At 36.6% G+C, this 12,708-nt stretch overlaps 1 protein-coding gene across 5 annotated transcripts in view; it reads right to left on the reverse strand.

Moving 5' to 3' along the window:
- Window positions 1–12,708, reverse strand: part of Fhit (fragile histidine triad diadenosine triphosphatase) — a 1,324,198-nt gene that overhangs the window by 904,455 nt on the left and 407,035 nt on the right. For 3 of the 5 annotated variants that reach the window (XM_042680216.1, XM_042680214.1, XM_042680215.1), the window contains exon 1: window positions 2,693–2,751. The exons of 1 other annotated variant lie outside the window; for it this stretch is intronic. In XM_042680216.1, coding sequence (XP_042536150.1) covers window positions 2,693–2,749 — 57 coding nt within the window. In that variant the 5' untranslated portion in view covers window positions 2,750–2,751. Of the gene's footprint in view, window positions 1–2,692; window positions 2,752–4,447; window positions 4,523–12,708 lie in introns of those variants that run through there. One more of the 5 variants, XM_042680218.1, reaches the window with a different exon arrangement.

The following is a 12,708-nucleotide window of genomic DNA, read 5'->3' on the forward strand; positions in this document are numbered from 1 at the left end:
TTTATTATTTGTGAAGATAAGCAAAATGACAAAACCTTAGACAAACTAACCCAAAGAAAACTGCATAGGAACCAAATCAATACGTTTAGAGATTAAAAGAGGAAATCACAACTAATAACAATGAAATTTGTAGGATCATTAAAGAATACTTCAAAATCTTATTTTATAATAAGCTGGAAAATTTTTAAGAAATGGATACATTTATACAGCATATGTCCTACCAAAATTGAACTAAAAAGATATAAATCACTTCAATAGCTCTGTAATAAGCAATGAGATTGAAAGAAAGTTTCCTAACAAAAAAGTTCAGGGCTAAAAGAATTCAACACCAAATTCTATCAGAATTTTAAAGAGGAACTTTCACCAATATTCCTCCAAGTATTCCACACCATAAAAAGGCTACTAAATTCATGCTATTAAATTCATTCAATAAAGGTAATATTATCCTGATACCAAAACTAGACCTATAACACAACCAAAATTATAAATCAATTTGCCTCTTGGACTTAGATAAAAATTCTCAATAAATACTTGAAAACCAAATTCAATAACATATTAAAGAGATCATACACAATTACCAAGGTGGTTTCATTCTATTGAAACAAAGATTGTTCAGTATATGTAAGTCAATAAATGTAATATGACACATAAACAGAATAAAAGACAAAAGTTACATAATCATCTATATAGATTTAGAAAAGGCCTTTGACAAAATTCAGTATCTTTTTATTATAACAGGTCTGTAGAAGCTCAAATAAATGGATGTATATCAACAAACCTATACTCAATATCATACTAAATAGTGAAAAACTAAAACAACTTCTTCTACTGTTAGAATAGGACAAAATGTCCAGTTTCCCAAAACAAATTTAAATAGTGGTGGATTCCTAGCCAGAGTAATAAGAAAAGAGAAATAAATAAATGTGATATAAATAGGAAAAGAAGTGAAACTGTCTACTTGCAGATAATATAGACTCCACCAAAAAAAGCCCCTCCTTGAGCAGATGAACCCTAGATACTAGACTGAAAAATGCAACAATCAGTAGCTTTTCTATATACCAAAAATGAACAAGCTGAAAAAGAAATCATGAAAAACAATGCTATTCACAGTAGTCTCAAATAATTTAATAGCAAGGAATATACGAAGAAGATAAAAGGTCTCTACAATGAAAACTATAAAACAATGATGAGACAGTAAATAAGACACTAGAAGATGGAAATACTAACAATTGTGAAAATGTACATGCCATCAAAAGCCATCTATGGGGCAATTTTTATCAAAATCAGAATGCCATTTTGACTTATTAGGGAAGCTTAAATCATGTGTGCCTTGGGTCAGGACTATGTGTGGGCAGGAACCAAGACCATATCTTAAAATTAACCAGAACACAACGGAGCTAAAGGCATAGCTTATTAGTATAGTGACAGCTTAGCAAGTGTTAGTCCTGATTTCAAAACTCCCATATTGCCAACAAATAAACAAACAAATAAATGGGCAAATGAACTGAAAAGACTGTTCTCAAAGGAAGAAATACAAACAGCCAATAAATACAGGAAGCAATGTTTATTATCCTTAGCTGTTAAGGAAATGCAAATCAAAATAACACTGAGATTTCATAGCCAGTATGGCCAATATCAAGAAAACAACAAATGCTGGAGGAGAAGGGGAACCTTAAAATACACTTGTTGGAAATATAACCACTATGGAAATCAGTGTGGAGGTTCTTCCAAAAACTGAAAATAGGGGCATTTTATTCTTCTGCTATACAGAGCCAACTTTATAGCAGCCTTACTCATAATACCCAATCTATGAAATCAGCCTAGGTTCCAATGAATGGATAAGGAAAATGAATACATATGCGAGGAGTATTATTCAGCCATGATTCCATGTCATTTGTAGGAAAGCTGGTTGGAACTAGAGAGCGTAATGTTATGAAAGATAAGTGAAGCTAAGAAAATCCAAACATTATATTTCTGCTCATATGCAAAAATTTACACCTAAAAATAGTGATAATAATAATAATAATAGGACATGAGAATAAAAGGTAAATTGTCTGGTAAAAAAGAAAGAAGGACATGGCTAGGTAAAAAGGAGAGGTGCTTTAAGTTAAGCATGATGGAAGTTCAGTGTGTGTGTGTGTGTGTGTGTGTGTGTGTGTGTGTGTGTGTGTGTGTGTGTGTGTGTGTGTGTGTGTGTGTGTGTGTGTGTGTGTGTGTGTGTTGTATGACCAAATCCACTAAATACTACTTGAAAAAGTATGGAGGAAGGGAATGAGGGCTTAAGAGAGTGTAATAGAAGGGGTAAACTTGATCAAAGTATATTGTATGCCTCTTTGGAAATAGCACCATAAAACCAGCTTATATATTTTGCTAACATCAACAAGAAAAGACATCAATGCGAAGATATGGAAATGAGAAAAAAAAAGATTAGTGACTTGGATTAAATATAAAGCTGAGAAACAGTTTTTCTTCATAGTCCCTAAGAAATAGAAGTAAGGTAGTCCAGTTACTTTCAAATTTTATTATTTTGTCAAAATGAGCTTTCTTGACTGTAACATTCTACCACAAAACCATGCATATCCCATATTCATAAAAACAGAAACAAACTTGCTGACTTTTCCAGATAGGGGAACTGAACCAGCACTAGTAACAACACAAACAGAAACCCCTTCATGAGCCAGTTTGGGCTTACCTTTCTTGGTTTATATCCTTGAAAACTAGGAGTGGTCCTTTTGTTCTTGGGATACATGAAAGATCATGCTCTGCTTCCCTCTGTTCTGTGAACATGTCACATGTTCACCAAATGTCTTTGCTCACTTGGCCTGCAGCAGTGCCTTTTCCTTCCTGTCCATCTAAGCCCCACCCCTCTTCAGATCTCAGTTGAGATACTGTTGCCCTGGACACCATTGAAATGAGGAGCTGAGTCAGGTGTTGTTTCCTTGGGCTCTCAACAGTTGTCATGCAATGAAAATTGGATAGTGTGAAAGTTTTCTGAAGATAGAAATGAAATCTATAATTCTTGCATTGCCAGCCAAGTCATACCATCAGATACAAAATGCTTGATAAATAATCACTGAATGAATAAAGAACTATTCCAGTTGATGCTTATGTCCAAAAAGCAAAATAATCAAACAAAAGTATCTTTCAATGTAATTAATCAGCAAGGCATATTTTGATATAACATAGCACAAAGTAGCATAATGTAAATCCTTTATGAATAACAAAATAGGTAGAGAAGGCAAGTGTTACCTTTAGCTGTAGTAGTCACCAAATCATTCAATGAACATGAAACTTATACTAGGTTAGCTAATACAACCCTGTAATATGACAATATATTTTCCATTATCAAATGAGAAACTCAAAATTCAGGAAGATTAATTTTTCAATGTCACATACCTCATAACCAGAAAAGCCAGGATCTGAATTACAAATTCATGATTTCAAGACACTGGGAATATGAAGGTGAGTCAGTAGAATAAAAACATTCCAAAATGAGAAAGAAATTCAGGGCAATACGTATTCTAGGGATTAAACAAAGAAAATCTGGTGGAATATAAGAAAGATAGGGAGATGAAGAAGGAAACGGTTTATGACTACATAGTTGAAGGTGTTGGATACCAGGCTGACCAGCTTGCTTCTTTCATGAGTACCAAGGAGCCATCACATAGTACATTAAAAACAACAACAACAAAGAAAAACCTCTTGTGTCCATATCTTAGGGTTCATTTCACTTAGCATCATCTTATATGGTCATATGTACATAGCTTTTGAGCTTTTCTGCTCATCTGATAAGATTATCCTAGACATATACTAATTATTACATTATAAATAGAAGATAGTAACAGTTTGTGAGAATGTCTACTCATAAAGGTACAAGAGGTCTTTCCACCTTCTTCATTGCCATAAATATTCTCCCTATCTCCAGGAAATTTATGGTATGTTCACTCTTCCTGGGAGTGAAAGCTACTCTGAAGATAGAATTTATAGAAGCTTCATTTCTAGAAGTTTCTTCTTTTAGTAATATAAGAGAAGCATGAAGAGGCTTCCTTCTGTGTCTCTTAATAGAGAAACTTAAAGAAGCTTCTTTCTGTGTTTTCTTTACCTTAAAAATCCTTTTTACTAATTCTGGGGATTTGAGAGTATCCCTACATTGTCAACTGAGTCTAATGCCAAATGTCTAACCATTCTGACAAAATAAAAGCAAAATAATCAAACAAAAACAACCTTTCGAAGTAATTAATCAACAAGGCATATTTTAAAATACAGTGATTTGAGGGAATGGAGTCAAAAGAATAGATTGAAGCCATCCTGTGGGAGATGACACCAGTAACCCTTAAGTGCGGAGCTATTGTGGCTCTAAAAGGGTAAGAAACTAAAGATGATTTAAGAGTATTGTGTTAGGCATTTTTCAGTAAGTATAATGAGATATTTAAGATAATCAACTTACATAAGGAAAAGGGTTGTTTTGGCTTACAGTTTGAAATACTCAGTCCACGATCCGTTGGACTCCTTGCTTTTGAACCTGTGGGAAAACAGCACATTGTGGTGGGATTTTGAGGTGAGGGAAGATGTTCACTTCATGGCCAGGAAGAAAAGAAAGAGGAAAAAACTAGGGGTGTGTAATCCTTTCAAAGACATGCCGTCAATCACCTGAAGACATCTCAGTAGGCTCTGACTCTTAAAGGTTCTATCACTTCCCAGTGTCACTAAAACTGGGATTACATCTCAGATACTGGCCCTTTGAGAGACAGTGAAGATCAAAATAGAGCAACCATGACACCAACATGGACTGCTGATACCACTAACACTAACACTAGTAAGCCACTTAGGAAAATGTGCTGGATTGAGGAGAAATCTCTAGAAGATGATTGGAATATGAAACTAGAGTGCATAGAGCAATATAAGCAAGAAATACAATCTGGAGGTCATTCTCTAAAGCTATAGCTGAGGTCATATAAAATATAAACCCATTTTCAGAGACTAAAAAGAGAAGCAAGGAGGGAGGGAAGGAAGGAGGGCTACAAAAGACCTTAGTTAATACTTGCATTTACAGGACAGGCAGATGAAGACTAAGAAGTTGGATACATTAAATAATAAAGGTCTAAGTATGACATGAGCCAGGTGTTATGCTTAAAACTTCTTATAGGTACTGTTTTTTAAAGGGTATGTACACCTTTTTCATAGGAATTGAAGCAGAGAAGCATTTTGTCCAACCCCACACAACTACTAGGTGGCAGAGAGGGGAAACATGCCATGTTTGACAAAATCGGGCACCATATTACTTGAGCCATACTATGTCACTCCAAAGGCCTGTGGTGTGGAGGCGAGCATAGGGGAGAGTTTTAGCAGTGGACAGGAACTTGGCAAAGGACTAAGAGGACCACATCAGCAGACTCAACGCTGGGCAGTTGAGAAGACTGTGTGCTCTCTTGAAATCTGAGGAAAATCAGGAGGGCTTTGAAAAGAACCTTAACCACAACTACCCTTGTGGATAAAGTCCTCTCTCCAAGCACCATTCCTCACTCTAGAAAGCAGACAAAGTTCATGCTTATCCAATGGATTTCATTTCCTATCCCTGGCTTTATCCTAGTAAGCCAACCACATCCTCCGACAAGAACAGAGGACACTTCACCCCTATTTTTAAAAAAGTCTTCCTCTATAGCCTCCCTCTGATTGTTCACTTTGTTCCCAAAGTGAAACTCTCATGTTGCTTTGTGTGGTAGGTAGGATCTTCCCCTAGGGTATATGTGTGAACTAATAAAGTTCTGTCAATCTCCCCTGTCCAGCAGTGGGGGTCATGTGTTCAGCTATCTCTATAACCTTAGGGCAGAAACTTTTCCCTCGCCAACCAAGTGGATAGATTAAAAAACAATATAAGATTCCAAAGCGTTCACGGGGAAAGTTCCACAGGTGAAATACTTTGTTTTAATAACCGTTGGCTTTATTACAGCTGGAGAACTTTAAGTAACGACTGGCTACTCTTTTCTAGTTTTATAGGAAGGAAACTGAGTGACAGAGGTTAAATAGCTACTTAGAAGGAGACAGTAGTAAATTCTCCTTTCATTTTAACATAGTATTTATCTCCAATATTTTCCTGGCATACTCCTCTCCAGAGGCTGTACAGGGATCACACATATCCAAAATGCACAGAAACCATTACAAGTAATAAGGAAAAGGCAAAATGCCTAAGAGAAAACAAGGCAACGGATATGAATATGCATTTTCCCCCAAAGAAACAGAAATAGCAATAATGAGAAAACATACAACCTCATTAATCAGATTTCAGTAAAAATTTAACAAAACGTGTTTTGCTTTTAAAGATTATGTTTTTTCAAAATTTTCTGAGTTAACATATACTTTAATATGAGGCGGCTTGATTCTGATCTTCCCATAGAGATACACAGTACAGTGTACTTTGAACAAATCTCACCACTTTCCTACTCCTCTCCTCCTTTTTCCCCCTTTTTCAAACAGCATTTAGTCAGTTTCACTGAAAAAGTCAGTTTCACATCGTCTCATATATTCTCTTCTTGACTTTATTCAAGCCACATACAATAATCACAGAGTAGAAGTAATGCATGAATAAATACGCACACATATTATATATAAATCTACACATATATCATACATATGGAGATATAGACATATATATGTAATGTCTTTCCATCTTCTGCAACTCATTGTCCCCTCTTTTCTCTCCCCTCCCTCAACTCATTTCCTAATAAACCATTTCTTTAAATACTTCAGTTTAATAGAGATTTAAAATACTTTTGAGACTCCCTGAATATGACACTGTAAGGAATCAGACTCTGTAAAACAAATGAGATAAGCAGAAATTATTATCTTAAAATTATTAACATTACATTGTAAGTTACAGTTTCATTCTTAGGATATATTTCAAAGAAGCAACTTATCAAATAATCCATAATGGCATAGGTATGAGAATGCCCATTCTATTGCTCTTAGTGAGGTATATATTAAATAAATTATTAAGTTTATATTATACAATTCTCTATGCCTTTTAAGATGATGATATACATACATACTTATCAATATAAAAAGATGGCATTAGGCTAAAATCTAGACTATAAAACTGACATTTAGAATGTTACACATATATAAAATGTTTATAAAGTTTTTCAATAAATATTTTTCTATATACATGCCTAAAGAGACATTCATAATGATTTTTGTTTGTTTTTTGGTGGTACTGGGATTTAAATTCAGGGTTTTGTGCTTGCTAGAAAGTTGTTCTACCACTGGAGCCATTAATTTTTTTACTGAGTGTTTAAAAAACAATTCTTAGCAGAAAGAACAGTGCTGGAGGAATATCCATACCAAACTTCAAACTCTATAAAGCTATAGTAATCAAAATAGCTTGGTACTGGCACATGAACAGACCCTAGGACCAATGGAACAGAACTGAAGGACTGGAAATGAACCCACAGACCTATGGCCACCTAATTTTCAATAAGGGAGCCAAAAAAAATAGAATGGAAGAAAGACAGCCTCTTCGGTAAATGTTGCTTAAGTTGGTTAAACACCTATAGAAAACTAAAGCTAGATCCTTGCATATCACCAGCACCAGAATCAACTCCAACTAGATCAAAAACTTCAAAGTAAAAGCAGACACCCTGAACACATTACAGGATGGAAAAGGAGAAACTCTAGGGCTCCTTAGCACAAGCCAAAATTTTCTTAATAAAGAGAGAAACACAACAAATCAAAGAAAGGTTGAACAAATGGGATTGCATGAAACTGCAGAGCTTCTGCATGGCAAAGGACATAGCTAGCATGATCAGTAGAAAGTCCACAGATTGGGAGAAGATCCTCATTAGCCATACAACGGACAAGGGTCTCATATCTAAAATATACCTGGAGCTCAAAAAATTAAATCCTCCAACAACAAATCCTCAACCAACCAACCCACCCATTAATAAGTGGGCTAAAGACTTAAAGAGAGAGTTCTCTTTAGAGGAAAAAGAATGGTCAATAGACACATGAAGAAATGCTCAACTTCTCTAGCCATAACACAAATGCAAATCAAAACAACATTGAGATTCCACCTCACCCCAGTTAGAATGGCTATAATCAAGAAATCTAGTAATAACAGATGCTGGAGGGGATGTGGCCAAAAGGAAACCCTTCTGCACTGTTGGTGGGAGTGTAAAGTTGTTTAACCACTCTGGAAAGCATTATAGAGGTTTCTCAAAAGACTTCCCATAGAGCTCCCCTATGACCCAGCAATCCCACTTCTGGGCATTTACGCAAAGGATTACAAATAACACCATACTAAAGCTACCAGCACAACTATGTTTATTGCAGTATTATTCACCATAGTTAAGATATGGAAACAACCCAGATGCCTCTCAGTAGATGAGTGGATCAAGATAATGTGATATATCTATATCTATATCGATATATCTATAGATAGATAAATCTATAGATATATCGATATAGATATATGAATTCTAGGCTTCCATCAGAAAGAATGACACCACTTCATTTGTTAGGAAATGGAAAGACTTGGAAAAAATCACATTAAGTGAAGTAAGCCAGACCCAAAGAAACATAGGTCTCATGGTTTCCCTTATTTGCAATAATTAGTATATATCTAGGATAATCTGATCATATGAGCAGAAAAGCTCCAAAGCTGTGTACACATGACCATATAAGATGATGCTAAGAGAAATGAACCCCAAGATACGGACACAAGAGATTTTTCTTTGTCGTTGTTTTTAATGTACTATATGATTTTGGGGGGAGGTCTTCTGTATGTTCTTCCCCCCTATGGTATATTCTCTGTTGTTACTGTACTTGATTTTGGTACCCTGCATCTTGTATGTGTATTTATCTAATTTGAGTAGGGGAAGGGCAATAACAAAATGCTAAAACGAGGACACAGGATGACTCATTGAAACAATGATACTTACAATATACTATGTTGGAAATGTACTTTACAACTTCCCATGGGGAGTGGGGGAGGTGGGGGAGGGAAGGGACAGTAGGAGTAAAACAGAGGGGGTAATAATGCTGGACAAGAAATGTACTTATTACCTTACTCATGTAACTGTAACCCCTCTGTACAGCATCTCTACAATAAAATAAAATTTCAAGTAAGTCTTGTTTTTTTTGCTCAAGTCTTATTTTTTACTCGCGTCACATGCTATAATCAGAGAGAGGGAGAGCTTTTTTTTTTTATTTGTAAGGTAAAGAATACATGAAGACCAATCAATACATCTCTCCAGAAGAGAAAGAAATACACTTCATAAAGAAATGACGCAAAGCACACAACATGTTTTGATCTTCTACTAACTTTTGTTTCCAAAATAAATGTGAAATCCTAGAAAAAAGGGATTCAGCTAACAAGTATATTGCAGCTAGCCATGAACAATGGGAAAAAGCAAACATACCTAAAATAGAAGATGAAATCTAAGAGAAAATACCATTAATTAAAACTCCTCTATTCACAAGTCCAGACCATAGACTGGTCCCAGGACTGGGAATTTCTCCCAGGCAATTCAAGTCAGTACTCAAAGTTTCTCACTAGAGACAACCCGCTTTCAGTCTCTTGAAAGTGCATTTGTAACAAGTACTTAAACTGTTTCCGCCTGGCATCTCTGCCTGCATCTTGTGTTTGTCATTGTTCTAATCCCTTCTCTCCACAGTCACTGTGCGGTCACCTTGGGTTCCAGGAAAGGCAGGACTAATCAATAACATCTTTATGACACAGGACGAAAACTACTCATAAAGAACAGCAGAGCCTTGCAGGACAAATCACCCCCAAATGAGGATAATAATCTATAATAATCAGGCTGCCTCCTGGAGCATGGGAACCAGATTGCTCCCCTCGATTGATAGCAGTAATAACAACTTCGCTGGAACCCAGGAGAACCAGAACTGAGATATGACCAACCAGGCCACACGTATAACCCAGACACTATGGATAGCTTTCTTCTCTGCCCCTGATTCTTCCTTTGCCTAATGCTCATGTCTATAACTCAGAAGATGGCTGACAATAAACTAAAGTGTCATTTTCCCATGGCATCATGCTACGTAATATCTTTCTTATCCGTATTTCTATAAACTTTCCTATCACTTTTACTACATTTGTATCTTGCCTGAATTTTTCTCATGTCAAACTCAAGGATCAAGGTTTCTGGCCCTCCGTTTTCCATAAAAAGCTGAGGTTTCTGGGCCCCGGCTCTGGGTACAGAGTGAAAACCTTAAGGATACTGGGGCCAACAGGGACATGTCAACCCCTCTGGTGGAAAATAAAGACCTGTTAGGAGTGAAAAGTTGCACTTCCAGTCCAACTTCTTGACAGTGGCTAATGACTGGCCTTTAATTCTCCAGATTCCATATCTGGAGCTTTAACCTCCTGACAGCACAAACTGTGTTGCTCCAGATCCCATTAGCGCCTGCTTGTTGTGGAAGGTACATATAATGTATAAAAATCATTTCTCAAAATTGAGCTCTCTGAAATATCTCCCAGTTCTATCATCCAGAAGAGGGCAAAAGGTGGCAAAAACAGAGTTTGACCCTGAAACAAAGATATTTAATCTATTTATTCAGGGGAAAAAATACAAATGTTACTGTATCACTTTAGAAAACTCAACTAGAGATCTGGGATGTCTGGTTAGGCATCTGTCAAGCTCCCAGTCATAATGCTTCTGACAGCTTTAAAAGCAAAGGTCTGCATTGGCCTCTTAGGTCTTCAAGAAAGCAAAACTAAATCCATCTGGAAGTACTTGGGTTATTGACCCCAGGGTCCTTTATCTCTGAACAAATTCAGACACAAACTCTGGGACAGTTCTTGAATATTGTATGAAGGTGAATTACAGGCATTCACACAATACAGAATTGTCCTTTCAAGCATTTTTATGAAGCACATCCAACTGCAAGCAAGCCTTTCCTTTACCACAGAGGAAATCTAAGGGAAAAGGGAAAATAAGCAGTTTATGAACTATTTAAAAAAATAAAGCTGTGGAGTTAGGGAGTTATGGATTAAGTTCTGACCCATTAATTCTTTTATTCCCTGACTTGGAGCAGGCTGAAAATGTGCAGGTCTCTGGCAGGTGGTGGCAATGCTCATGTCCAAACCAGTAGGGAAGGAGAGAAATGGCTGGCAGGGTGAGGGGCAGATCCCTGCATTTGGATATCACTTTATACAGGAATCTAGAATTTAATAATGTTGCATCCCCCAGGTAAGGGAATGATCAGCTCCCTGATTTCATCTGGGAGATCTATTACATTAAGTGATATTCTGTTTGGGCAGACATGCCATTCTACTCCTGAAGGAAATTAATTTCTTGATTCTTCCAGCTAATAGAATCCCAACTCTGTGCTTTAGGTTTTCTCAGGACACCACTAGCTGAAATGTACTCTGAAGTACCTCCTTTGTGGGAAGTCCTAAGATAGGGATGGAAACAATAGGATAGGACAAAGGCATAGAAAGAACATGGGCCAGGGACAATTAGGCATTGAAGAACCCTCTTGAGATCATGTATGATATAGAAAAGGCTTCTACACTCTGAACTCTTTGCTGAGTGGGGCTGTTTATGGTCTTCACAGGAAATTTATTTTAAAGCATGTATGGGCTCTGAACAGGATAAATAAAAGATTACAAGAAAAAGAAACACAGTGATTTCTGGTTGTTTAAAAGGCAACTCAACAAGCCTTTACCAGAAAAAGGAAAAGGTCAGGATCAATAAAAGGGCCTTTCCTTTAGAAGGAGATCTGTTTTTAATTTAACACAAATAAATTCTTCTAGTGGACCTTCTGAAAACCAAGGACCCATCAAATTCTATAAGGGATCTGGCCTCGTCTGCAAAGTAAAACTTCTCTAACATTCTCCAACAGAATCAAAACACAGCCAACTTATCCCCAACCTCTTCCTCAGACCTCTGTCTATCTGAGACTCACAGGCTAGACAAAACAAGCCTTAAAATATAGAGATGTTACTACTCACATACGTTATTTTGTCCTAAAAGGGCTCTTTTTTTTTTTTTTGGAGATAGCATCTTAAATGGAATGTTCACAGAAGAAATCCTAGAACTGAGAAAAAACTGCTTTGGAAAATACTCAGGGCACGAACAGTATTTGATGACAAAAGGAAACTCAGATAACAAAATGCCTGCCCTTGAAGATCTTAATCAACTTCCCTATTCCTTAAACTTTGTACATGCTCAGTTGCCTTTGTAAAGTACTGGCTGAACTCCTATGAGGAAGGGCCCTTACAACCTTTTGGAAAATATACAATGGTATTTTTCTTTCCTCTCTCTCTCTCTCTCTCTATCAGCTTAATATTCTTCAACAAATCTTTGTCTTTGCTGCAGTGGCACAGTTGTTCCGAGCATTTAGACCATTCACAGACATCAATGTTCAACTTGAACACATTAATCCATAGCACATAAAACCTAACAGTCGTCTGTCACTGCAACCTTGGTTATACCCAACTTCTAGCTCTTACTTTTCCGCTTTCTCCTTCCTTTCAAGAACACATTTCATATCACACAGTTGCAGGGAGTAAAATCAAGTCCTGACCTTAAATCTGCTCTTCTTTTTAAAAAGGAAGCAAACCATCTGCCTCCTTATGCAGTTTAAATAATGTTTTTAGAAAACCTGGTGGAATTCAGCATCAAGTTATTCTTTTACTGGGAGTGACCTTCTCTGAGCATTTCTTCTACTATATAAATCCTCTCAATA

This window comes from Dipodomys spectabilis, unplaced genomic scaffold, assembly GCF_019054845.1.
Source record: "Dipodomys spectabilis isolate Male_0828 unplaced genomic scaffold, ASM1905484v1 ptg000054l, whole genome shotgun sequence".
NCBI lineage: Eukaryota > Metazoa > Chordata > Mammalia > Rodentia > Heteromyidae > Dipodomys > Dipodomys spectabilis.